At 36.8% G+C, this 26,492-nt stretch overlaps 1 protein-coding gene across 4 annotated transcripts in view; it reads left to right on the top strand.

The window, feature by feature from the left end:
- The window catches only part of C2CD3 (C2 domain containing 3 centriole elongation regulator), a 119,674-nt gene that overhangs the window by 34,050 nt on the left and 59,132 nt on the right, over positions 1-26,492 (top strand). For all 4 annotated transcript variants that reach the window (XM_057750275.1, XM_057750274.1, XM_057750276.1 and 1 more), the window contains 11 exons: positions 5,899-6,046; positions 9,672-9,823; positions 10,589-10,795; positions 11,276-11,388; positions 14,556-14,674; positions 16,551-16,673; positions 18,579-19,073; positions 20,753-20,904; positions 22,726-22,972; positions 24,320-24,500; positions 25,910-26,093. In XM_057750275.1, the coding sequence (XP_057606258.1) occupies positions 5,899-6,046; positions 9,672-9,823; positions 10,589-10,795; positions 11,276-11,388; positions 14,556-14,674; positions 16,551-16,673; positions 18,579-19,073; positions 20,753-20,904; positions 22,726-22,972; positions 24,320-24,500; positions 25,910-26,093 (2,121 nt within the window). The remainder of the gene's footprint in view (positions 1-5,898; positions 6,047-9,671; positions 9,824-10,588; positions 10,796-11,275; positions 11,389-14,555; positions 14,675-16,550; positions 16,674-18,578; positions 19,074-20,752; positions 20,905-22,725; positions 22,973-24,319; positions 24,501-25,909; positions 26,094-26,492) is intronic.

Here is a 26,492-nt window from a genome sequence, read left to right as displayed (position 1 = left end):
CAATGGCATTTTTCACAGAAGTAGAAAAAAAAATCCTAAAATTTGTATGAAACCACAAAGGACCCAAAATAGCCAAAGCAATCTTGAAGAACAAAGCTGGAGGCATCACACTTCCTGATTTCAAAGTATATTACAAAGCTATAGTAATCAAAACAGTATAGCATTGGCATAAAAACAGACACATAGATCAATGGAACAGAATAGAGAGCCCAGAAATAAACGCATGTATATATGGTCAATTAGTTTTTAACAAAGGGGCCAAGAATACTTAATGGAGAAATGATGGTCTCTTCAATAAATGTTGTTGGGAAAACTGGACAATCACATGTAAAAGAATGAAACTGGATTACTATTTTACACTATACACAAAAATCAAATCAAAATGGATTAAAGACTTGAATGTAGACCTGAAACCATAAAACGCCTAAAGGAAAACATAGGGGTAAGCTCCTTGACATTGGTCTTGTCAATAATTTTTGGGATTTGACACCAAAAGCAAAGGAAATAAAAGCAAAAATAAGTAAGTGGGACCACATGGAACTAAAAAACAGCAAAGAAAACCATCAATAAAAGGCAAAGACAGAAAATATTTGCAAACCACATATCTGATATGGGGTTGATATCCAAAACATACCAGGAATTTATGCAGCTTAGTAGTAAAAAAACAAACGAACAAACAAAAAAACCCAAATAGCCCAATTAAAAATTGAGCAAAGGAGCTAAATAGACCTTTTTTCCAAAAAAAGACATACAAATGGCCAACAGGTACAAGAAAATGTGCTCATCATCACTAATCATCAGGGAAATGCAAATCAAAACCATAATGAGATATCACTTCACACCTATTAAGATGTTGATTATCAAAAAGAAAAGAGATAGTAAATGCTGGTGAGAATTTGGAGAAAAAGAAAACCGTGTACATTGTTGGTGGGAATGTAAACTGATATAGTCACTATGGAAAACAGTATGGAGGTCCCTCAGGAAATTAAGAATAGAACTACCATATGACCCAGCAATCCCAATTCTGGGTGTATGTCCAAAGGAAATGAAATCATGGCTTTTTTTTTTTTTTTTTGATTAAAAAATTTTATTTTATATTGAAGTATAGTGAATTTACAATATTATGTTAGTTTCAGGTATACAGCAAAGTGACTTAGTTATACATATATCTATTCTTTTTCAGATTCTTTTCCCATATAGCTTATTACAGAGTATTGAGTAGAGTACCCTGTGCTATACAGTAGGTCCTTGTTGTTTATCTGCTTTTTTTAATTGGAGTATAGTTGCTTTACCATGTTGTGTTAGTTTCTGCTGTACAGCAAAGTGAATCAGTTATATGTTGGGTTGGCCAAAAAGTTCGTTTGGGTTTTCCTGTAAGCTGTTATGGAAAAACCCAAACGAACTTTTTGGCCAACCCAATGTATACATATATCCCCTCTCTTTTGGATTTCCTTCCCATTTAGGTCACCACAGAGCACTGAGTAGAGCTCCCTGTGCTATACAGTAGGTTCTCATTAATTGTCTATTTTATATATAGTATTGTATATATGTCAGTCCCAATCTCCCAATTCATCCCATCTCCTTTTTTTCCCCCTAGTAACCATAAGTTTGTTTTCTAATCTTTGGCGCTATTTCTGCTTTGCAGATAAGTTCATCTGAACCGTTTTTCTAGATTCCACATATAAGCAATATTATATGATATTTGTCTTTCTCTTTCTGACCTACTTTGCTCTGTATGACAATCTCTAGGTCCATCCATGTTGCTGCAAATGACATTATTTCATTCCTTTTTATGGCTAATATTCCATTGTGTATATGTACCATATCTTCTTTTTCCATTCCTCTGTTGATGGACATTTAGGTTGCTTGAAATCATTATCGTGAAGAGATATCTGTACTCCCGTGTTCATTGCACCATTATACATAATAACCAAGGTATGGAAACACCCTAAGTGTCTTATCAATGGATGAATGGATCAAGGAAATGTGGAATGCTATATTATTCAGCCTTAAAAAAAGAAGGAAATCCTGTCACTTGTAATAATATGGATGAACCTAGAGAGCATTATGCTAAGTGAAATAAGCCAGGCTGAGAAAGACAAATACCACATGGTAACACTTACATGTGGAATCAAAAATAAAGTAAATTTATTGAAATGGATTGTCAAAAAATGGTTCCTGGGGGTTGGAGAAAATAGGGAGGGGTTAGTAAAAGAGTACAGACTTTCAGTTATGAGAATAATACGGTCTGAAGATCTAATTATAACATGGTGGCTATAGTTGATAACACTGTATTGCATAATTGTAATTTACTAAGAGAGTAGAACTTAAATGTTCTCACACACAAAAAAAAAAAAATAAAGGGAAGGAAAGAAGGAAGGGAAAGGAAATATGTGGGGTGATGGATGCATTAATTACCTCAATGAGAGGAATTCTTTCACAACGTATATCAAGTCATCAAGTTGTACACTTTTAATATGTTACAATTTTATTTGTCAATTATACCTCAATAAAACTGAAAATAAAAAAAGACTCTTCTACAGGCTCCATGGAAGACAGTGGAGAATCGCTTTCGGGATTCTGAAAATTCTTAATTGTTGACCTCAAATTCCGTTTCCAATCAATCAAACTATCAGTCATGTGTGAGGGTAGAGTAAAAACATCTTCATACATCCAGGGACTCAAAAGATCGCCTCCCTTGCACTAGTTCTCAGGAAACCACAGGATATTCTCTACCACAAAGAGAATATAGGAATAAAGAACAAGACATGGAGTCCAAGAAGTAGGGGATGTAACAGAGAAGGAGGAGAAAAGGAGCTTTATGGTCTGTGTCATATTTAGAGAATAAACACTTCTTATGGAAGTAGGACAAGACTTCAGTAGAGGATATTTCTAAGGAGGGGAAAGGGTAGGTGGAAACACATTTCTCCTTTGACCAGAATGAGAGGAAATTTTCTGTTCTCTTGGAGAGTTCAATAATGAAATAGTAATAAGCACATAGAAAACTAATTAAATGATAATTAAGGCAGTTATTAAAACAAGGAAAACTAGAAGTTGTGAAGAAAGTGTAGTAAATTATACTTGGCTCTGATATGATGTTAACCCTGAAGATTAACAACAAAAAACTGTAATATAAATTGAGAAGATGAAGGAAAGAGAAATCTGCTTTCAAGAATAATGGTATATGCAAGTGGATTCTTCATTTTTCATAATAGAAAGTCCGTAAATCATTTAAAAAATGAAAAATCAGAAAATAGCAGTACACATGTGTTACTTAGAAATATGAAGGTAGGGCTTCCTAGGTGGCACAGTGGTTAATAATCTGCCTGCCAATTCAGGGGACACGGGTTCAATCCCTGCTCCAGGAAGATCCCACATGCTGCGGAGCAACTAAGCCCGTGCACCTAGAGTCCGTGCTCCACAACAAGAGAAGCCACGGCAATGAGGAGCCTGCACATCACAACGAAGAGTAGCCCCCACTCACCGCAACAAAAGAAAGCCTGCGCGCAGCAAAAAAGACCCAACAGAGCCAATAAAATAAATTAATTAATTTTAAAAAAAAAGAAAAATATGAAGGTAAATACCAGAATAAACATCTTAAGGAATTGAAAGTGATTACCTCTAAGGAGGCAGGCAGCTGCTGTTTTTCATTACATCTTGTAATCCTATTTGGCTTTTAAAATAGATATGTATATTCTTTGATTAAAACATGATTAAGTCAAAAAAAATCTTTTTTTTTTTTTTTAAATTTGTTTTGGGGTATAGTTGTTTTACAATACTGTGTTAGTTTCTACTGTACAGCAAAGTGAATCAGCCATATGTATACATATATCCCCTCTTTTTTGGATTTCCTTCCCATTTAGGTCACTACAGAGCACTGAGTTCCCTGTGCTATAAAGCAGGTTCTTCTTAGTTATCTGTTTTATACATATTAGTGTATATATGTCAATCCCCACCTCCCAATTCATCCCACCCACCTTTCCCCCAAAAAAATATCTTTAAAAAAAAAAAAAAGCGACTTACCTGGTGATCCAGTGGTTAAGACTTCACCTCCCAATGCAGGGGGTGTGCGTTCAGTCCCTGGTCGGGGAGCTAAGATCCCACATGCCTTGCAGCCAAAAAACCAAAACATAAAACAGAAGCAGTACTGTAACAAATTCAATACAGACATTTTAAAAAATGGTCCACATCAAAAACAAAACAAATAAACAAACAAAAAAAACATGATTAAGAAGAAAAAGAAGAGGGAAATTCTGAGTGGACTTGTCTCGTAGCCAAAGAATACAGGCAAATTCCAACCCCCCCCTCTTTTTTCATACTTTTATATCTCCTGACCTCCCAACAGAAACCCCAGGTCTCTGGCCTGTGCAAAATAGCTCTGACCTCTCCCAGTTTCTGGTTATAAGTGTGTCCTAAATATTGCATGGAGGGAAATGGCATGCCTTTCTATGTGTCATAGATAGAAGAATAAATTCAAAGAAATGTTAATTTGAGAAAAAACAAAAGAAAGTAAAAGGTGGGGGACTATATACTAAACAGTGGAGATACTCATAACTTTAAGGGTGTGCAAAGAGGGGAGAAAAGCAGCTGGGGAGGGAGGTGGGGAGGGGAACCATAAGTGACAAATGAGAGTTGTGTAGAATACCAAGAAGTAGAGCTTCAAAAAGGAGCAGTGCTCACAAGCTGCAGAGAAGCTGTGTGGATTGGGAAGTTAGAAAGTTTTGGCAGTTAGGAAGTTGTTCTTGACCTTTGAGAGAGAGATTACTGTAGATCAGTGGTTCTCAACTGGAGGGCAGTTCTCCCCATGGGACATTTGGTAATGTCTGGAGATACTTTGGGTTGTCACACCTGGAGGGAGTGCTGCTGGCTTCTGATGAGTAGAGTCCAGGTATCCACAATGTGCAGGGTAGCTCCCAATGACAGTGAATTATCTGACCCAACATGTCAGTAGAGCTAAGACTGAGAAACTCTGCTATAGATTAAGAAAAGGTGAAGAAAGCAACATTTATTGAGCATCTGTTTGTTGAGCATCTCTTTGTTCCAAGAACTGTAGGAACACAATCTAATTTGAAGGTAGTAATTATGTATTATTGTGAAATTAAAGAAGGGGGAAAAAGTATAGCCGCTAGCTTGAAAGGGAAGCAAAGTTGAAAAAATAATTGAAATGCTTAGCACAGTGTTCAGTACATATTAAGTACTTAATAAATATTGTTTTTATTGTTAATAACATGTTCATTAAGAATCAATAAATTCATATACAGATGTTCATTAAGTGCTAGTTGCTATAGGAGAAACAAAAGTGAATGAAATGTACACGTATTTGTATGTTTATCTTTCTTATTAGTCTACGAACTCTTTATAAGTAGAGTATCTGTTTTGCTTATTTCTCTATCCCACATAGAACTACTCTTGCCATAATTAACCTAAATAAATACAGTTTTGCTTAATAGAAGGCATATTTATGAATTAACCATTCTTCACAGAAACAGTATGTAACAATTAACTCATTGAATTGTAGTTAATTCTTTACTTTTTTTTCCCTCCCTGCTAGACCATAAGCATCACGAGAGTAGAACATGTTAGTTTAGCCATCTCTGTATCATTCAGGACCTAACACCATGCCTGGCACATAATGGGTGCCCAGTAAAATGTTTGTTAAATAAATGAATGAGATCACAATCAATGTCAGTAGTGTATTTTTTGAATACTAGCTGTTGATACCCCAGAGGAGGGGGAGTATAATTTGAAACTGTTTATCAGATAATCTTCTGTTTAATGGAAGTCTTCAGCTTAACATATTTTCTTCCACGTTTAGAACTTTAGAGCATTTACTAAAAAAAAGAATAGCTCAGCTGAAACTTCTTTTAAAGTCCTGCTTTGTTTTTCTTATCTCTGCAGTGCTGAATTATCCCAAGGTCGTTACTGGGATGGGCTAGGCTCTCCTCCAGATTCCCCATCTCCTGGGAGTGATGTGTATTGCAGCAGTGAGCCCAGTGACCCTCAATATGACCAGTGTCTTCTGGAGAACTTATTTTACACAGCACCTGTAAGTCATTGAATCTGAAACTTTTGGAATTAGAGAATAAGAGTATTAATAATATTAATGAATGTAGGCATGTTACCACTCGCCAGACAGAAAACTATCCATTTTGCATACCTTATTTAATTATATCACAATCTGAAGAGGAGAGTATTATCCTCATTTTACAGATGAGGAGATAAGCTTAGTAAGATTAATTATTTTGTCCAAAGACATATAGCAAGTAAGTGTTAGAGCCAGGCTTCAAATTCAAGTTTACCCAAGTCCAAAGCCTGTGATCTTAATATATCATATGGTTTGCTAAGGGCTTTTTAAGGAAGAGCTAATGTAGGTATACCCTCAGAACCACCCTTAACTGGCATCTTTTCAGATACAGGTGTTCCAGAAACACCTCTACTCACAGGGGACAAATACCTCTACTGACCCTTAAGACAGGACATTATCTTTTCAGGTAGTTTTAGCATTTTCAAAGTTCTTTTCTTATATCAAGCCATATGTTGTATTCATTGGTTTAGCATCTTCTAGAGTATATACAAAATGCATTCACTGTTCCACAAATAATCATTTATATTTGTGAAGATTGCTGTCATATTCCCCATTTTCTTTTTCTCCAGGTCAGCAAAGATACCTGAAATACCATGTAGTTTATACCAGCTCAGGGGAAAGACAATGAGAGCAACCAGGGTGCAGAAGAAGCAGGGAGGACTTTTGCATAAGATTGTCAGGAAAAAGCATCATGAGGGATAAGGGATTTTAACTGAGACTTGAAAAATAGTGTTCGGAGAAATAAAGGATATGAAATGGGGATAGAAAAAATGATCTGTTTAGGGAAGCAGTGTGTGTACTACGAGGCATCCAATTTGACTGGGTAAGAATTCATGTGGAAGAGATATTGACAAGGCAGGCTAGCACATGGCAACCAGTCTGTGAAAGCATCTGAATGTCGAGTGAGGAGGAAATGACATGACCGAACTAGTGTTCTAGGAATGTTAAATCTGGCAATAATGTAGGAGGCCAACTGAGGGGAGAATAACGGGAGCAGATAGGAGCCTTTGGGTTATTGGAGGTGGGAGTGGGAGGAGGGAAGCGAGAGAAAGGAAGCGAGAGAGAGAGCACGAGGATACTAGAATGAGAGTGGCAGCAGTGGGATTGGAAAGGAGGAGACGGACTTAAAAGACCTTGTGAATTGTTATGATTTCATGACTTTCTACTGTAAAAGTCATCACTGATACTATGTTACTTGTAGGAGAAAAGAGAAAGGAAATTAAATTTATTACACATTTTCTATGTGCCAGGGAATTTACATTACCTGTTATTTATTAATTACTCTGCCAAATGTTTTAAATTCATTGTTTCATTTAATTCTTTTACTAGCCCCGTGAGACAGTGCTCTTTTACATATCATGAAGTAAAAGCTTTATAGATATTAATTACTAGTAATTAAGTGGCAAAACTAGAATTCTTACCCTAGTCTGTCTGTCAAAAAGCCCATGTTTTTCCCATTAGACCACACCATCTCCTAAGCCTTGAGCATGGCATTCGAATCTGATCTTGACTTAACCTCCATAACCTCATCTCTCACTTTTGCCCTGTATGTACCCACTGGAGACTCCAATCATACTGATTGTCTCACCACTCCACAGACTAGCTCTTTTTCTATCCCCATATTTCTCTCTCTCTCTCTCTCTCTCTCATTTTTTAATCCCCATATCTCTTGCTCATACTGATCCTTCTACTTTTTTTTCTTAATTAATTAATCTATTTATTGGCTGTGTTGGGTCTTCATTGCTGCTCGTGGGCTTTCTCTAGTTTCAACAAGCTGGGGCTACTCTTTATTGTGTTGCACGGGCTCCTTATTTTGGTGGCTTCTCTTGTTGCAGAGCACGGGCTCTAGGCGCGTGGGCTCTAGGTGCACAGGCTTCAGCAGTTGTGGCACACAGGCTCAATAGTTGTGACTTGCGGGCTCTAGAGCACAGGCTCAGTAGTTGTGGCACATGGGCTTAGTTGCTCCACAGCATGTGGGATCTTCCTGGAGCAGGGCTTGAACCTGTATACCCTGCATTGCCAGGCAGATTCTTAACCACTGCACCACCTAGGAAGTCCTGATCCTTCTACTTTAAATGTTGACATGCCCTTATACATCTCGTAAACTTCTCTTCATTCTTTAACAATCAACTCATCACCTCTATGAAGAAACCACCTCAGACTCCTCCAAGCAGAATTTGTTGCCTGAGTGTCCACAATATCCTGCACATACCTATTTTATAGCCCTTATGTTGTATGATACGGTTCCTCATGAACAAGAGCATGTCTTCATTATCTGTTTATTACCAGTACAACAAAGACCTGATAGAATTTGAGTACTCGGTGAATTCTTAGTGAATAAATGAATATGTGAACAGTACTATTCGAACAAAATAATTTTAGAAAATGTTTGCTGACTGGAAGGAGTGAACCAGTTGGCCCTGAGGCATTGGGAAGACCAAGGAGTTAGAATGCTCATGTCCTACCCTGGGGTCAGTGTTTGATGTTCTTAATGGTGAATAACATCCACAGCTTAGAAATTCAGCATTACCTTATGGTTTTGTTTCCTGAAATTATTAGCTTTTGAACAACCTGGTTTATGTTTACTCTAATTTCCTTCAGGCTGTGGACCCATCTAGATTTTGATCACCTTGTCGAAACCATTTTTAGAAGCTACCGCTTAATAAAAAACTAAGAGCCAAAAAAGCTTTATAATTTCACCTTGAAAAAATTACATTGCTCCCTAGAAGGACATTCTGATCATGCCTGTTTAACTATTAATTTGTTACCCTTATGACAGGTCCATACATTATACGCCCCGAGATGCTAAAAAAAGGGAGTTGGAGGTGATAAACTTAAAACTACTTTGGATTGGTCTCCTGCATTTATATCAGCAAGCTTTTTTTAAAATTGGAGCCAAATAGCTGTAACGCTATCATCTTATTTTTCATTTTGTGTTAGAAAGAGCTGATTAATCAATTATAGCTGCCTTTTCTGCCATTAAGAAAATTTGTGGTTTTTAATAAACAGTTCATCTTAGCAAGATTAAAAGCAGAATGAATCATTAGCAGTATGGAGTGCTGAAAAAAAGTAGAGTCTTTGCATCCGTATAGTTAGGTGGTATTGTACAGTCATTTTCCCTCAAATTGTGGTAGAAATACAGGCTTTGGAACTCATTGAGATCAAGATCTGCCTTTACTATTTACAGCTGTGAATCATAAAACTGCCCAACTTCTCTCAGCTTTCATTTTCTCATTTGTAAAAATTGAGATGGGGACAACTTATAGGAATGTACTAAGTATTAGAAATACACATGCAGCATTTAACATAGTACTAGATACATAGTAGGCAGTCAGTAAATAGTGATTATTATTATTGAGAATTTTAGAGAAGAGAAGAATCTATTTTCATTTATTGTCTTTGAACTGAACTTGTAGGTTATTTTTGTGAACTTCATATTATTTTTGAATAGCCGGGAGAAACATAGGTTTATCTCCCTGGTGTCAGTTATCTCTTTTGAATACTACTTTTAGAGAAATGTTTTCATTACCACTATCCCCAAAGCAGTTATCTTTTAGTGCCTCTCTTTTGTTTCTTCCCCCTATAGAAATCTAATACCAGTGTCAGTGATGTCTTCAGTGAAGATGATGTTGTCCCTTCTAAAAAAATGAGCCAGTCAAAAGCTCTTGCCAGATCGCCTAAGGTTCTAGAGTCAAATGATCATAAGTTGAAGAAGAAGGCGGTGGGCAGGAAAAATAGGTGAGCCGCTCTGAGTGCTTGTTTTAGAGGCAAAAGCAAAGGAAGACTCCTTTCACAGGATCTCCTCAAGTGAAATCACCTGTGTATGCCAACAGTATCAGCGTGGTTGAGTTACAGTAACTCATTAAGTATTGCAATCCTTAAACATGTAATAACATGAAAAGATGGATGTGATAAAATGGTTAAGGGGAAAAGCAGAATTCGAGGTTGTATGTGTGCTCTGTTAACACAACGTAGAAAATATGCATGAAGAAAGCAAATGAAAAGGAATACACAAAAGTGATGATAGTGGTTATATTAAAGTAATGAGTAACTGAAGTAAAGTCTGTATCCCTTGTTGAAAACCTAATTCTCTTATATCAGTTTCTATACTTGTGTGGAGATAAGCCTTTGGATTATAAGACTGTTTTTACTTTTTGCTTTTTTTTTTGGCTGCATGGCTGTTAATTGCAGCACACAAGCTCTTAGTTGCAGCATGTGGGATCTAGTTCCCTGACCAGAGATCAAACCCGGGCCCCCTGTATTGGGAGCACGAGAGTCTTAACCACTGGACCACCAGAGAAGTCCCTGTTTTTACATTTTTTGAGATTTCTTTCACTGTGGATTAGGACCAGAATTATGATTATTAAAGCTATTTCTCAATCCTTGGTAACTTGTGAATTAAGATGCCTGCTGCCCTTCCTCTTTCCTCCTCTTGCCTGTACAAACTAGATCGTTTCATATTTGGCTTCTATCTGCCTCACTGTCTATATGAACTCCTTTCAGAAATTTGGTTGAACAACAGGTGCTATCAGAAACTCCAGAAGATGCCCAAGTGATGACACTAAGTGTGGATAGACTGGCCCTTTTGGGTAGAACACATTCAGTCAGAATCATCATCGAAACAATGGGAGTTCCTCCAGATAGTCCTCAGGAGACCCCTGGCAAAAAAAGCTTTCCTGGGAGACCACCTAAGCTGACAACAAAAAAGCGGTATGTCTCTAACGTGGGAAAACTAAATTCGACATTTCTGGAAACTGTGTCTGATAATAATAATAAATAATTATATAGTACTTTATGATTTGTGAAGTGCTTTCATATGCTTCATTCAGTAAACAAAAATGAACTGAATCCCCCACTAGGTCCCAAGCATTAAAAGTATGAGAATAAAGAAAATTAAGACCCAGGCTCTGTTCTTCCATGCCTTACAGTCAGCAGGAGAGAGAAACATATAAATGGCTATCTATTGATATAATAGGGCTTTAGGGGCCAAAAGAGATATTTTGTATGAAAAGTGCTGTGAGAACACAAGATAGGTGAAGGCTTTGAAAAGAGGAGGTCGGTCCTCTAAGGACCTGAGGTTCTAAAAATAGGGCCTTGAAAGATATGTAGGATTTATCAGAGAGAAAAGTTTACTATTTGGTTTGTTTTTTAATTACTTTTCTTGTTTTAATTACTTTTCTTGTTTTTTAGCACCTTCTTTGTAGAATATCACTTTCCTGTGGGCTTTTCCAAAAATGAATTGACAAAGACAGCTTTGATCACTGAGGTGGTTCGACTCGCATCCAGTAAAATTGCAGATGGAAGTAAGAGAGAACTTGATTTCTCCTCCTTAGACATTTTGGCTTTGAAAGAACTTTTGAATCCCTAATCATCTGCTCCTGTATTTTCATAGAATCTTAGAGGTAGAAAGAATTTTGAAGTGAATCTATCTAATTCCTTTACTTTACAAGTGAGGAAACTCGTCCAGAGGTACTAAGACTATCCTGATGCAAGGCAGCAAGGCAGTGGCATAGCTGAAACTATATCTCAGAACTCCAGACACTTAGCTCGTGTTCTTTCAACTATTGACGTTTTTCTTTTCTTCCCTTTTTAAAAATTGCTTTATCAAGATATAATTCACATACCATACAAGTCACCCATTTGAAGTATGCAACTCAGTGAGTTTTAATATATTCACAGGTTGTGTAACCATAACCACAATCTAATTTTAGAACATTTTCATCCATCCCCCCTAAAAGAAATCCCATACTTATTAGCATTCTTTCCTCAATTCCTTCTTTGCCCTCTTCCACTAAGCAACTCCTAATCTACTTTCTGTCTCTCAATTTTTCCATCCTGAACATTTCATAGAAATAGAATCAAACAATATGCGATATTTGGGACTGACTTTTTTGACTTACTGTAATATTTTCACCTTTCAATATTTAAGCTGTTTTTCAATTTTTTCTCTTAAAAACAGTGTTTCAATGAATAATCTTGTACATGCATCATTTCTTATTTGATGTGACTGTATCCAGCACAAACATTTAAAATACTTATTTACCCTTAAAAACAGCACTTAAGGTAATTTAATATACTCTTACTAGAGTACGTTGTTTCACTTTCCCCATCACCTTAACGAAGAATTAGGGCATTTAAAATTTTTCATATGTTTATTTTCTTTATGCTTAAATTACCGATAGCAACAGAAGGTGCTCTAGAGGTTTGTTCAAGGCATTCTAGAATGTATACTTGATTCTGCTAGCTGAAGTAAATATGTTTGAGGAGCTTTAGTGCTTTTATCAAACCTCAGTGCGAAGGAAAATGTTGGATTCTTTTCTCAAGTCTTCCCCCTCTTACCTCCTTCTATCTATATGATATTTGATGAGTTCCTTAAAACTTCTCTGAGCCTCAGGTTCCCCATCTGTAAAATTGAGATACAGCAAGGACACAGTTCTGATATGCATGAGTTTCAGTTAACAGTATCTGCAAAGCAGGGACTGCCTGTATTACACGAGGGCTTAATGGGACAGTCAAATGCGATAATGAATGTAAAAGCATTAAGCTCTAAAATAGTATGTAACTAACAGTAGTTCACATCTACTGGGCGCTAAATTAGTGTTTTATATACATTAATTGCATACATTAATCATGTAATCCTTAAAACACACACACACACAAATGAGGAAAGGAGAAGCTGAGGCATCAGTCAATTAAGTAACTTGTCTAAGATAACACAATTGGTTTAAGATAGACTAGAATTTGAACCTAGAACTTTTTTGATTCCAAATTGTGTGCTCTTAATCTGTATTGCTTCTCATGCATTATTATTATTGTTGGCCACAGCGATTGGGATGTGTGGAATAGGCATCAAGCCAGGAATCAGAAGGGTTCTAGTTCTGGTTATACCACACACTTAATTATGTGACCCTAGACACAATGACTGTTCACCTGTGGGCCTCTCTTAACAATAATATAGAATGGGGCTTCCTAGGTGGCGCAGTGGTTAAGAATCCGCCTGCCAATGCAGAGGACATGGGTTCGATCCCTGCTCCAGGAAGATCCCACATGCCACGGAGCAACTAAGCCCGTGTGCAAAAAAAAAAAAAAAACAATAATATAGAATGGACAAGGTATTTCCCTTCCAACTCTTAAAAAAGTCTTCTTTGGGATATTGTTAGCAGTTTATTTACATGAATCTCTTCTTCCATTATTGCCTTAACTTACTCTTAGTGGTTAAAAAAAAATGAGCTTAAGAAACAGAATTATATGAGAAATAAAATGATATAGGGCCAAAACATGCTTAAGTAGTAAGGAGAAATCTGAGTAGCACTAGGTTGAAATAGAGTTCTGTTTGTACGTAAAAGATTTTATAGTGTTTTAAAGTGCTTTTTTATCTCTTACCTCAGTTGATCCTCTTAGTACACCACTGAGGTGTAGATATTGTCTTACTTCCCTTTCCACGGTGGGGTAAGCAGGTAAACTGGTCTAGTGGGTGTGGGCTTGCTGTGTCCAGACCTTGTGTTCACAGTTCCTGTGGATAGATCCCGATAGCAAGATCCAGATCCTGTCCATGAGTACCAAGAGAAATAAACAGAGTCAAGAATTAAGATGGCAAGGATAGAGATAAGTAGGTCAAAAGGGCAGTTTGAATGAATATCAGAGATAGTGGATTCTCTGTGACTGGGCCTTTTTGTGTGAGTTCTTCAAATCCATTTTAAGAGTCCAGAAGTGAATAGACTGGAAGATCATTTTACAGGTGATAAATTGTGGCTGAAGTGGTTCCTTAGTAAGTAACAAAACTTACTCATATCAAACGATTCTAGCCCCAAATTCCTTTTTTTTGAACCTATTAAATCCCCATAGCAGTGAGCAAGACAGATACTACCATCACTTTATCCCATTTATGCTTGCTGTTACAGCAGAAACCCCTTCCTTTCTATCTCAAAGACAGACTGCATTTTGCCTAACACTGCAAACTAACATCAGTACTTAGAACCTTGTCCATGTGTGACAAGAGGAGTCCCCTAGTCTTCAGCCAGAAAATAAACTCATTTTCATTATTATAATTTTTGATTCAGTTCTTTTTTTCATTGATCCCTCATTGTCCTATGTCCAGCCAGCCCCCTTCTTTCATTACACTACGTATCAACTTGTCTTTTGAAAACACTGAGTCATACCTTACGCCCAGTGAAGTGTATGGTATGTCTCTTTACACATCCTGTGCTCATGTGCTTGACATTCATTTCTCATAGCAAAGCAGAGCAACATAGCCCTGCTTATCTTCTCTGTGCTGTACTTGGGTTTTTCTCTTTGTCTCCGTTCTTCAGTTCTACAACCCTAACACTTTTGTGAAATTACACTGGCTGGATTCCTGAAAGAGGTTTTAGTTAGATTTGAAAGAGAGGTGGGTGGTATCAAGGCATGGATTGATGAGATGGCTCTAGTTGGGTGGTGTAACATGTGCTTATATGCCTGGTTCTCCTTACAGTGGTGAAATTCCAGCAGAGATTTGTCTTTCCAGTACAGTTTGGTGGCCCAATGATAGAACACTGGTGGAATGCCAGTCTTACTTTCCAAATTTACATGAAGAAAACTCCACAGAAAAAGGTACTTCAAGTGAGTTTAACCTTTGCCTTACTGTTTATTCACACCAGGGATTTGAAGCATACTTAAAATTATATTCTTACCTAAACTAGGAAATTCTCCAGGCTCAAATGATACTAGTACTTATGATTATTGTTTATTATTATAATTTTAAATTTCTGTTTGGTATTTGTTATAGGCTAGATACTAAGCTAAAGGTTCATGAACAACATTATCAAATATAATCATTAAAACAACTTGTGAATTAGGTATCATCTTCGATTTACAGATGAAAATACTGAGATTTAGTGAAATGAAGTAACTTGTCTAAGATCACCAAAGCTAATAAAAGATAAAGCCAGGACTCTATCCCAAGTCTTTAGATCCTAAGTTCTTAACCTCTTTATTATGCTCTCTGCTGTGGAGAGTTGTTTGGATTGATACAGGATAGTAGCCTTAATTTGAGGCTCTACTTTTTTCAGACAGAATACATAAGGTATCCATCCCATATCCAAAATAATATAATGTGGGTAGCAGTTTTATCAGTTAATTCCAAGTTTATAAAATCCACTTGCAACTGGTACAACAGAAATCAATAAATGATGTTAAGAGCAGTTTTTACTTCCTTCAATTAAAAGAGTAGCTTTTATAATCTTTGACCTTCTCTTTGGTTTGGATAGCATTATGAATGTGTCTTATTTTCTTTTTGTTTATATTTTTAGGGGCTCTAAATAATACAAGTTCATTTTGGAAAATATAGCAAAATAGGAAGGAAGGAAAAACACATAATTTCACAACCTCTATAAGAATTTCAGTAAATGTGCGTTGAATCATGTAGTTAATGGCTTTTTTCTAATTATAAAAGAATTATACATGCTTTTAATAGAAAAATATTTTTAAAACACAAAAATCACCTGGAATCTCATCACTAAGAAATAACTATTGTTAATATTTATGTATATCTCTTTTATCTTTTTCAAATGAATATATATGTAAATCTTTGACAGATTAGAATAATTTTGTATGCAATATTTATCCTGCTATTTTAAAATTTAACATTGTCTTGAGGATTTTTATTCATTTTTTTCAAAAATATATATTTAATCTTTTCCACATAATTTTATAAATATGTGAAGGTTTACTATGTATCTATATGATTTTATATGCTATTTCTAATAAACATAAATATTGCTCATATTATTTAAAATTTTAGTAACTATTTTAATGGCTGTATATTATTCCATTCTAGGAATGTGCTGTAATTAAAACTTACTGATTTTTGGACATCTAGTTATTTCTCATTGGTAACTTTTAAAATATACATTTGTATATAAGCTTCTTATGTATTATTTATTATTTCTTCAGTATAAATTCCCAGAAGTGAAATTACTAAGCCAGAGTATGAATATTAAAAGCTTTTTATATTTATTTCTAAATTTGCTGTCCAAAAGTGTGTTGCCAGTTTATATTCCCAACTTCAGGCATATGACAGCCCCTGTTTCTTCAGAACCTTGATAGCATTGGGGGTGTATTTTATAATTTTCCTAGATTTAATGGCAAACGTTTGTATCATCTTAATTGCGCTTTTTATTTTTAAGAGTGAAGTTGAACATTTTTTGTAAGAACTATCTCTTAAAAATAGAAAAAGATAATCTTCTAACCTCTTTGTGACTCATGAAACTCTCTCTAATCTCCCTGGGAGAATTGATGAAACCCAGAAGGGAGACCAAAATGACAGAATATGAACTCCCACTTAGAGTTGCCTTAGTCAGATAATTAAGCAATTGACTTCATAAAGCATGGATTCCTTTATAAGTCATCATATGTTGTCACTTTAGTTAAAGTCCCCTGTGGCTCCTCTTTAATTTAACCTAAACTTTTTCTTTCCTTCTTTTCTTAGCCAGAAGTCATTGGATCGGCATCGCTACCTTTGAGAGCTGTCATTCAGTCTGAGCTGCTTTCTTTCAGTGACCAGCTCCCAGTGCAACAGGAAAATGGTCAGACTCCACTTGGCCCTCTCAAGGTATATAGATACACATTCAGGTAGTCAGGTGTTTATGGAGCATGTGTTTCTGGCTGGCCCTGAGAATATAGCAGTGAACAAGAAAATCAGCATCTTTGCTCTTACAGCTTGTATTAAAATAGGACAACAAAAGTGCTTGGAAGAAACTAAATAGTACAATGTGATAATAAGTACCTGGGAGGAAGTAGGAGATGGAAAGGTCTTTCTAAGGAGGTGCCATTTAAGGTGAGATTTGAAGAATGAGAGGAAGAGGCCACCAAGTAAAAAACACAGGGAAGATCATTCCAGAGAAAAGAATGGCACATGCAAAGGCCCCAAAGTGAGTATGGGCTTCACTTCATCAAGGGGCAGAATGTTGCCACAGGGTAGTGAGCCAAAAGGGAGATTGGACAGGCAGGCAGGAGCCATATTGTTCAGAGCTTTGTAGGTCAGAGTAAAGGGTTTAGCTTTTATCCCAAGAGCCAAGAAAGGACATTGAAGCATGGAATTGACATCTGATTTACATTTTAATAGATTACTGTATGGAGAATCTTGTAGGGTGCAGGAGGGAAAATAGGGAATCTGTTGCATTAGTCCAGGAAAGAAATGATTGACAGTTTGGACTAAAGTAGTGGCAGTGAACAAGGAGAGAAGTGACTGAGTTTGTGTGTGGTAAGATGAATGCTAATGTATAATTCATTGGAGAGAGGGTTCTTTCCTTTTATTCAGAAGCATAAGTTTCTTAGGTGGAGGGAATTTTTTTTTAGAGCTTTCTAATCATTTTTTTAAATTGAAGTGTAGTTGATGTACAGTATTATATGTTATAGGGGTATAATACAGTGATTCACATTTTTAAAGGTTATACTCCATTTACAGTTGTAAAATATTGGCTATGTTCCCAGCGCTATACAATATATCCTTGTTGCTTATTTTATATATAATAGTTTGTGCCTCTTAATCTGCTACCTCTGTATTGCTCAGCAATTATTTGTCATATTTGCTTTATAATTATCTACCTCTCTCTCTCTTTCTTTGTCTCTTTTTGTCTCTCTCCCCACTCTCTTGTACACATACACACACAATTTCTTTCTGAACTATTTGAGAATATGTTACAGACATCAAACCTCTTCCTCCCTAAATTCTTGTGTGTATTTCCTAAGAACAAAGGCAGCATCATACATAATACTGTATAGTTATAAAGATATTTAACAGTAATACTATATTCTATCTATAGCCCATACTCAGATGTCACCAACTGTGCCAGTACTTCCCTTTGTAGTATTTTTTTTCCAGTCCAGGATCATCCATTACATTTATTTATTTACTTTTAATGAAGTAAGGCTAGTTACTTTGTAGAACGTCCTCCATTTGGGGTTTATCTGAATCACTTATTACTATGATAATTGAAAGAATACGATTTTTTACCTTCACCATGAACTCCACCAGACCCTGTGCATTTATTAACTGGCATTCTGTTATATGGAAGAGTTGTCCCTTCTCCCTTATTTATTTATATTGGTATGGACTCATGGATTCTTACATTATTCAAAAGGTTATAATCCACTACTATTATTATTCATTTTGAAACTCAAATTGTCCCAGATTTGTCCAGTGGGAGCCCCTTCAACTGGATTCTGTGTCCTTTCAATATGTCTCCTTTCTCTTCTGAGCACTTCTTTATTTTCTGGTACAAGATGATGTAGTCTCATCTTGTGATATAATTTATCATTATTGATAAATCATCTGGCTGGCTTTTCTTAATCCTGGTAAAGTAATATATATGCAGTCTGTTAGTGTTCCTACTATTGTGGTGTTTGAAGATGAATTAATTTATATCCTAACAATATGATGCTGCTCCTAGTTCCACAATTCTGATTCTGATTCTAGGAGATATTCCTTTAACTCTCTTCCTTTTATGTTCTATAGGTAACTGTGGAGCTTGTTATAGATAACAAGGATTTCGCTGGTGTCAATACAAAGTTAAGTAGCAACACCCAGCGTACCCCACTTTGTACGCTTACAAGTCCAGATGTGACAGTGCCAGAACCTAGTCAACATGTTACCTGTACCAAAAATCCACAGAACCTAAATCAAAGTCATGAAGAAACTGTGAAGAAAATACAGAATTTGATGCTCCCCACCCCAAAGTCACCAAGCCCTGTTGTACCAAATTCTTCAGCCTTCATGGCTATGCCAGCCTCTCATGATATGGTAAATCAGATAAATGGGTCAGCAAAAGAAAGTGCTTTGCTGTTGCATGTGCTGTTGATGGTGCCAGATGGGAAAGATTTCATTACTGGAGAATCTGAGAAACAACCATCATGCAATGTTTATTTAAATTGCAAACTCTTCAGCACAGAAGAAGTCACCAGGTCTGTCATCGCATGGGGCACAACAAAACCAGTCTTTAACTTCTCTCAGGTAACTTTGTACATGTCTTAGCGTTCCATATGCATTAAGGGTGAAGGTGGGAGTTGGGGAGGGGAGAGAAGTGTGTTTCCCAAATCATAATTGCATTGTAAAAGAAATTGAAAATGTTCAGGCTGGAGGGACTTTTATAATTATCTGATATGCAAATCCAACCCCACTATTGGATGGGAAGAGGAAAAGACTTTGCCAACATTTTAAAGCTTTTTGTGTCTGTTTCTTTCTGTTCTGTCTCAGTTGATACAGTTTCCCACTATTTCTTTTTCCTGAATTCTGAGTTCTGTTCCTTTCTGCTTCCTCTAGGACTTTGGTCAGTTAAACTTCCTTCTTTCTTTTCTGTTTCTCCAGTCTCTCCTTCTTTATTTTATTTATTTGTTTTTCCTCAATCTCATTTATTCCTCCATGGATTTCAGTACTCATCTTACTTGATTTCTCAGTAGAATTTGATGCTATTGCTTAAATTATTTCCTTCTTGATTTTTGTAACTCTGTTTTCTTCCTGACTCAAGAACTGCTCTTTTTCAGTCATTGGGCAGTAGGCCAACTAGGAAAAGAGTTGTGACCCCAGTACTTCTCCCTCTCTCCTACTTTTAATTATTAGTGTTCCTATTCATTACTCTATCCTGACATTCTTCCAAACCAACCCACTTTTTCCCATAGTCACCGCATCTACTCCCATAGCTTCATTTGTGTGAAGATGACTTCCAAATCCACACTTCTTTTAGGCCAGGCATTTCCCTCTGGTTTCAGATCTCTATGTCCGACTGCCTGCTAGCGTCACCACTTGGTTGTCTCAAAAGCACTTTCCTCTTGGCACCTAACGTCACCTGGCAAATTGCAGGTATTCAGTAAAGATGTGTAGATGGAAGAAGAAATTAAGATGTGTTTAAATCTGAATTTATTATTCCCTCCAAATCTGTTCCTACTCCTTCTGTCTACCCTAATTCATATTATAATTTACTCAGAAACCCAAGCAGAACCTAAAAGTTGTCCTTGAGTCTTTCTTACATAATGATTCACCAAATCCAATAGATGCTGCAAACTTAATTATCTCTGGAATAAATTCTCTTATCTCCACTCCATTGCCACTGCTTTCATTCAGGCTCTCTTTCTCATTCCAAATAGGCTTCAGACTGTCCTGCCTGTTTCTTGTCTCTCCCTGTCCATTCCTTCCTCTGTGCACCAACAGGAATGATCATTCTAAAACACTAACCTGAATATTTTACTCCCCCACTTTAAGCCTTTCCGTGATTACCCATAGCCCTCAGGATAGAATCCAAATGCTAAGTTTGGACTACAAGAGCCTTTAAGAACTACCTATACATCTCCAGTCTCAACTCCTGCCACTCTTCTCTTCACACTAGATAGTCCAGCTGTGCTCAGCTACTTGCAGTTTCCTGAATATCCTCTTTTCCTACCTGTGTCCTAGAAGCCCTATCTATATAAGCTTTGTCATCAGCGAATTCGTGCCATTTTGTATTTGGCCTTTATGTGTTTGTCTCTAACACAAGACTGTGACTTTAGACTCAAGATACAAAGTGGGTTTTATTTCGCTCCTAGCACTGTGCATGGCACACAAATAGGCTTTTAGTAAATGCTTGTTGAATAAAAGTATAAATTAATACTTTGTCTCAGATGTAGGGTTTTGTTTTGTTTGGTTGTTCTTCTCCCCAGGTGATTCCGGTCTCTCTGTCTTCCAAATGCCTGGAAAGGCTTAAGAACAATGTGATGGTAATTGAAACTTGGAACAAGGTGCGGAGCCCAGGACAAGACAAGCTGCTCGGGCTGGTGAAGCTACCCCTGCATCAGTTTTACATGTCATTCAAGTAAATAGGACCTTTTGAAGTATTCTTTTTTTACACCTTTAACTTTGTATGAACTGAAGAGGAATATTTGTGGTTTGAAAATATGACCAACCCAATAATTCCTTGGAGGACTTTTCTCAGTTTCGCCACAGTTGCTGGTCTTTCTCATACGTTATAGCAATCTTACAGATACCGCTTTCCATGTTTTAGGCTCTAGGCTAAGAACTTTACATAGATGAAGTCATTTAATCCTCACAACAATCCTCTGAGGCAGGTAAATTTTATTTCCCCTATTTTACAGATGTTAACAGAGACACAGGAAAGTTAAATAACTTGTCGTATATACTGTGAGTAGTGGAACCAGGGTTAGAACCCAGAGAGCCTGACTCTAGTCCACTCTCCTCACCAAGAAGCTCAACTGCTAAAGGTTATCGCCTCACAAAACTGATGGTGTATCTCTCTGTCACAAACTTTAGTTAATATTGTTCACATCAGCCATTTGCAAGATTTCAGTACTGAGCATTGTCTCTTAGACCTTCAGATTTGATTGCTGTACCTCACTTATCACTACCTAAAACCTAGATGGGGTATTGATTTGTCTGAAGATTATTTCTGTCCTCAGTACAGACTGTTCATTTTTAGTTTCAGGGTACTGATTTAGTTATTTTAGAACTGACCTCTTTCCTAACAGCCTTCTCATGGTTCTGTGTTTTAAATGCTGCATTTTACATTTTGCAAAGAGCACTGTTCTGGGCACTGTCTCATGTGAGCCTTTATAACCCGCAGGAAGTATTATTATTATCCCCATTTTACACATGAGGAAACTTATCATCTAACATAGAGTTATCAGCCTCTCTGGCTTTCTTTTCACCATCTGTAAAATGAGGATGATGGCAGATCTCCTATCTCCCTCTCGGAGCAATTGTGAGGATCCAGTGAGAAAACAAATGGGTAAGCCTTCAGTGAACAGCTGAGTACTTATATGATGGTGACATTGAGAAGCCTGGTCAGGCTAAGGAGTTCTGCCGGAATCATGGACGTCATTGTCAGCTATAGGCTTTTGGCCTTTTCCCCTTTTTTGTTGTAGTATTAGTCTGGTCTGGTATTCCCCTTTCCTTCTCATTTTCTTAGGTCCCATTTCATTGCTGAGAAAGCATAAAATAATAATAGCTATCAATTACTAAGTACTTATGTTGGTATTTTATATTTGTTATCTTAGTTTAATCCTTACAACAGCCCTTTGATGGAAGTTTTATTACCTACATTTTACAGATGAGGAAATAGACTTTAAAAGTTGTATTGATTACTTAGAGTCATACAGCAAGTAAAAGGCAGATCTAAGATTCAGCATGGTGGAATGAGCATTTGGACTTTTTTCTTATCTGTGAATAGTGGATACTAGCAACCTTTGCCATGTTAGAAGGATTATAGAAACTTTGTAAAGTGCTTACCACATAGTAAGTACTCAGTAAATGGCAGATATTATTTGTAATATTACTCACATCTTATCTGCCAGACTCCAAAACCTGCACTTTTTCTAGTTGACCATACTGCCTACCTCTAAAATAATGCTGTGCAGCAAGCCTTTGGGCCATGATGATACAGAGATGAGTTAGACACATCCCCCCACCTCACATTTGCTGCATTTGGAATTTATCTGCCTGGTCATTTTTATTTGGTGAACTATGGATAGCATCATGTGTTTTTTTCGAACCACCACTACTTTTCTAGTTTTAGATCCATTTTTAACAAGCTGAGAAAACAAGCCAAGTAAGAAGTGAAGCAGCTCTGTGACCTGATTGATGACTGTTATTTGCTCATGCACAATTTCTCTCCCTTTAGAGATCCCAAGATTTCTCGCCTACTGCTTGATGCTCAGTATCCAGTTGTTGCTGTCGACAGCTACCTGCCTGTGATTGATGTGTTCTCAGGCCACCAAAATGGGAATCTTCGAGTCTTTTTAGCTATGGGTTCTTCGGATCAGATAATAGCACTACAAAGATTAAAGAATGAAGAAGGAACACTTCCTCCCTTCAACCCCAGGCCAGCCCATTTCCTGGACCAGCCATCTGTAGCATCTGTTGCTATGGTAGTGACTAAACACTTGATTGTTTACAAAACAACTATTAAGAAAATATCTATTAGTAGGTTATTACTTATTTGCTCTGAACTCTAAACTTTTTCTATTATGTATTTGATAGATATTATATATTATATATCTATCAATAACAGTGAGGGGGATTAATTTTAAAATGACATAGAAGCACAAACAAAAATCATCTGTAGTATTTCCAGGTCTTATTTAGGTGTTATATGGCCCTCACATTGCAATGTAGACTCAGATTTTGTTAAATTTCATACTAAAAATTAGAAAATGTTACTATGAGCACAGAAATCCTTAAAAGGTTAGATATCTACAAATACAATTGTTTTTTCTTTTACACTTAATGTGTCTCATCCAATTCAGTGTCTGCCGAACTGAATTATTAAATTACTGTAATACTGTATGGCTAAATTAAGGAGCTGCTGTAATTCTGAGAGGGTTCCCCCCCACCCCCTCCCCGGTATTTTTCTTCTCTGGAGAATCAAATTGCAGGTTTTCTGTTTCCCTAAGGAAGTTTTTTGAGCATCTATCACTGATATATGCTTTTAGATTCCAAAGCAAAGACCTAATGCAATCTCTGTTCCAAATTTTTTGGATTAGTAGTTAGAATGTTAAACACATATAAATCATACAGCCTGACCCTTATCTAAATCCTGAATTCCCCTCTGCCTATTCCCAACTATCAGTTATCTAGTATCAGCTGAGGCTGTCTGGAATCGAGGTAAAGAACATTGGCTGTGGAGTCAGACTACCTGAGTTCAAACCCTGCTTCCACTGTTATTGGCTATGCATGTCAAACTAGTCAAACTAATAAGTGACGGGCTTATAGTAAATGATAAATGCATTATTATTAGTAGAAGTACCTTCAGTAACAGTGTATTCACTACCTCCCCATTAATAAACAGTCTCAGTGTTATTCCTAACTTCATTAAAAATAATAATTAAGTAAATTAATACTTACTTGCTTCAGATATGTGTTCTTTATCATATTAAGGAAAGAGCCTCCTATTCTTAGTGTACAAAGAATCAGGAACATCTGATTAAATGTTATCAAATGCCTTTTTAGCCTTTTTTGAGATAGTCACTTTTTTTCTTCCTCTATTCTTGCACTGGATTACATTTATGGTTTTCCTAATATTGGCCCAATCTCATAGTCTAGAGTAAATCCTACCTAATCTGATTACAGTGAACAGTTGTGAGATTTATACACAATGAAAATTAAGTATCTGTTTTAGTATCAGCTAATTAATTATGCTTATTTCTTCATCTATTCTCAGACTTCATAGAGAAGCATGAATACTCTATACAGATTATCTCTGTTTCATTCAATAGGCAGGGGACCAAGGAAATGGATTGATGGAGCACCACTTTGAACTCCTTGTAGACAAGGTTAAAGGGCTCGCCCCTCTTCAGGCAACAGTCTGGGGAGAAGCAGATTGTTATGTCCAATACTATTTTCCAGTTCAAAACTCGCAGTCCAGTGTGCTGAAAGGATCTGAGTTCCTTGATAATGGTAAGTTTGAGAGATTAGGCCTTCTCATTCTTGTGTGGCTCTTTTTTTGAATACACTTAAGGGTTTTATTTTCCTGAGAGAGTTTTATGTTCCTCAGTATTTCTAGTCTTACCTGGGCAGTACAAGAGATAGCGTGAGTTCTTACTTGTCTTAAAATGTTTTTTGTAACATTTTATTTTGATTTGATTTCACATTTATGGAAAAGTTGCAAAAATAGTACAAAGAACTTCTGTATACCCTTTACCTAGGTCCATCAATTATTTACGTTTTGTCTGGTCATTTACATGCCTGCTCTTATCTATTAACATACAGTTGATTCTCGGTATCCCTGGTAGTTATATTCTATAAAGTCATCAAGAGCACTGAATTAAGAGAATACCAAACCATTGTTCCTGGGGGAAATGTGTACATATACATATCTCACATAGGTCATAATCTTAAATCCTAAAGCAATTTATCCTAGTAGATTGTATTTTCTTTATTTTACAGAAGAGAAAACAAAATTCAGTGTTAGTGACTGAGGCTGCCCCACTATCAAGTGCCAAGGTTGGCATTCAGACCTTGTCCAACTGGCCCCAGAGCCAGAGCGCTTGCACTGTCCCTTGCCATCTCCATCCCCTGGTCATCCCAGAGCTAAAACAAGAAGACAGAGTGTCGACTTGTTTGATCTCAGCTGGGAATGAGGAAGTTGGGTGACTCAGATTTTCTGCCATTCTAAGCATGTCCTTGAATAACTGTGGAAGTGCTACCAGTATTGGTTTTAAGGTTCAAATAATGGACTTGTATCCAGTATATATAAAGAACTCTTACAAATTAGTAATAAAAAGACAACCCAATTTAAAAATGGGCAAGGGATCTGAATAGACACTTTTCAGAAGATATACAGATGGTCAGTAAGCACATGAAAAGATGCTTAACATTATTAGTCTTTGGGGGATAAAGATCAAAACCACCACAAGATACTACTTCACACTCACTGAGATGGCTATAATTTTTTTAAAAAACAGACTAATAAGTGTTGGTAAGGAAGTGAAGAAATTGGAACTCTCACACATTGTCCACCAACAAAGGAATCTCTTCTGTATTATCATGGCATCTCAGGGACCATAACTGCTAGGGAAATGGACCTTGGTAGGAGTCATACAGTCAGAAGATACAGATTCTGGTTCCAGGTCTGTGACCAGACACCTTCTGGTTCCAGGTCTCTAAGACCTTTGGGTTGACTGTGTAACCTCAATGTATCCATATCCTCATCTGTGTAGTAGGAGAAATAATACCTGCTTTGTTTTCTTTACAGGAGTATAGTGAGGATAAAAGTGAATAATACTGGATATTAACACACTGTCTTACTATACATAAAACACTAAACGATGTGTTAGATCATTCTGAACTGCTTTTCTTTTCCAAAGGGATCACTCTGAAGCCTTTCAGATCTGCAACCACACTCTGTGTCCCAGACCCCATCTTTAACAGTGAGCACCATCACTCTCTCCTGTTGCCAGCTGAAGTTCCAGTGCAAAGGCTCCTCCTCAGTGCCTTCTCTGCACACGGGCTTGTACCGGGAGGTGGAGTCCAGTTTGAAATCTGGTGCAGGTACAGTGTGGAGAACCCATTTCTGTGCCTAGGAAGGAAGTGCATGGTCATAGCGCATCCTCCCCTTAATTAGTCCAGGTTGAATTGTAAGCAAAAAAAGAGGCCCCTTCTGCCCTGTTTAACATTGTTTGGGTTTGATAGTGACTTGTCCAGATTTTACTGAAATCTGTTAAATTGTTAGGCACTTGGGAGCAGTTGTATCTCATACTTCTAACTACTACTTACCTTTAGAAGAAAAGTTTTAGTTTTATCTCTTACCATCACTTAAATGTACTTTTTCTGCTTCTCTTTCTGCCTTATATAGTTCAGGCCCTCACTATATCATGCCTAAATTATTGTAATACCCTCTTAACTGGTCACCCCACTTCTGGAATCATTTCTCCTTATCTGTTCTTCCCA

The sequence above is a fragment of the Hippopotamus amphibius genome, chromosome 9 (genome assembly GCF_030028045.1).
Source record: "Hippopotamus amphibius kiboko isolate mHipAmp2 chromosome 9, mHipAmp2.hap2, whole genome shotgun sequence".
NCBI classification, from domain to species: domain Eukaryota; kingdom Metazoa; phylum Chordata; class Mammalia; order Artiodactyla; family Hippopotamidae; genus Hippopotamus; species Hippopotamus amphibius.
Note: the sequence above shows the minus strand (reverse complement) of the source record. Positions and strands in the feature narration are given on the sequence as shown.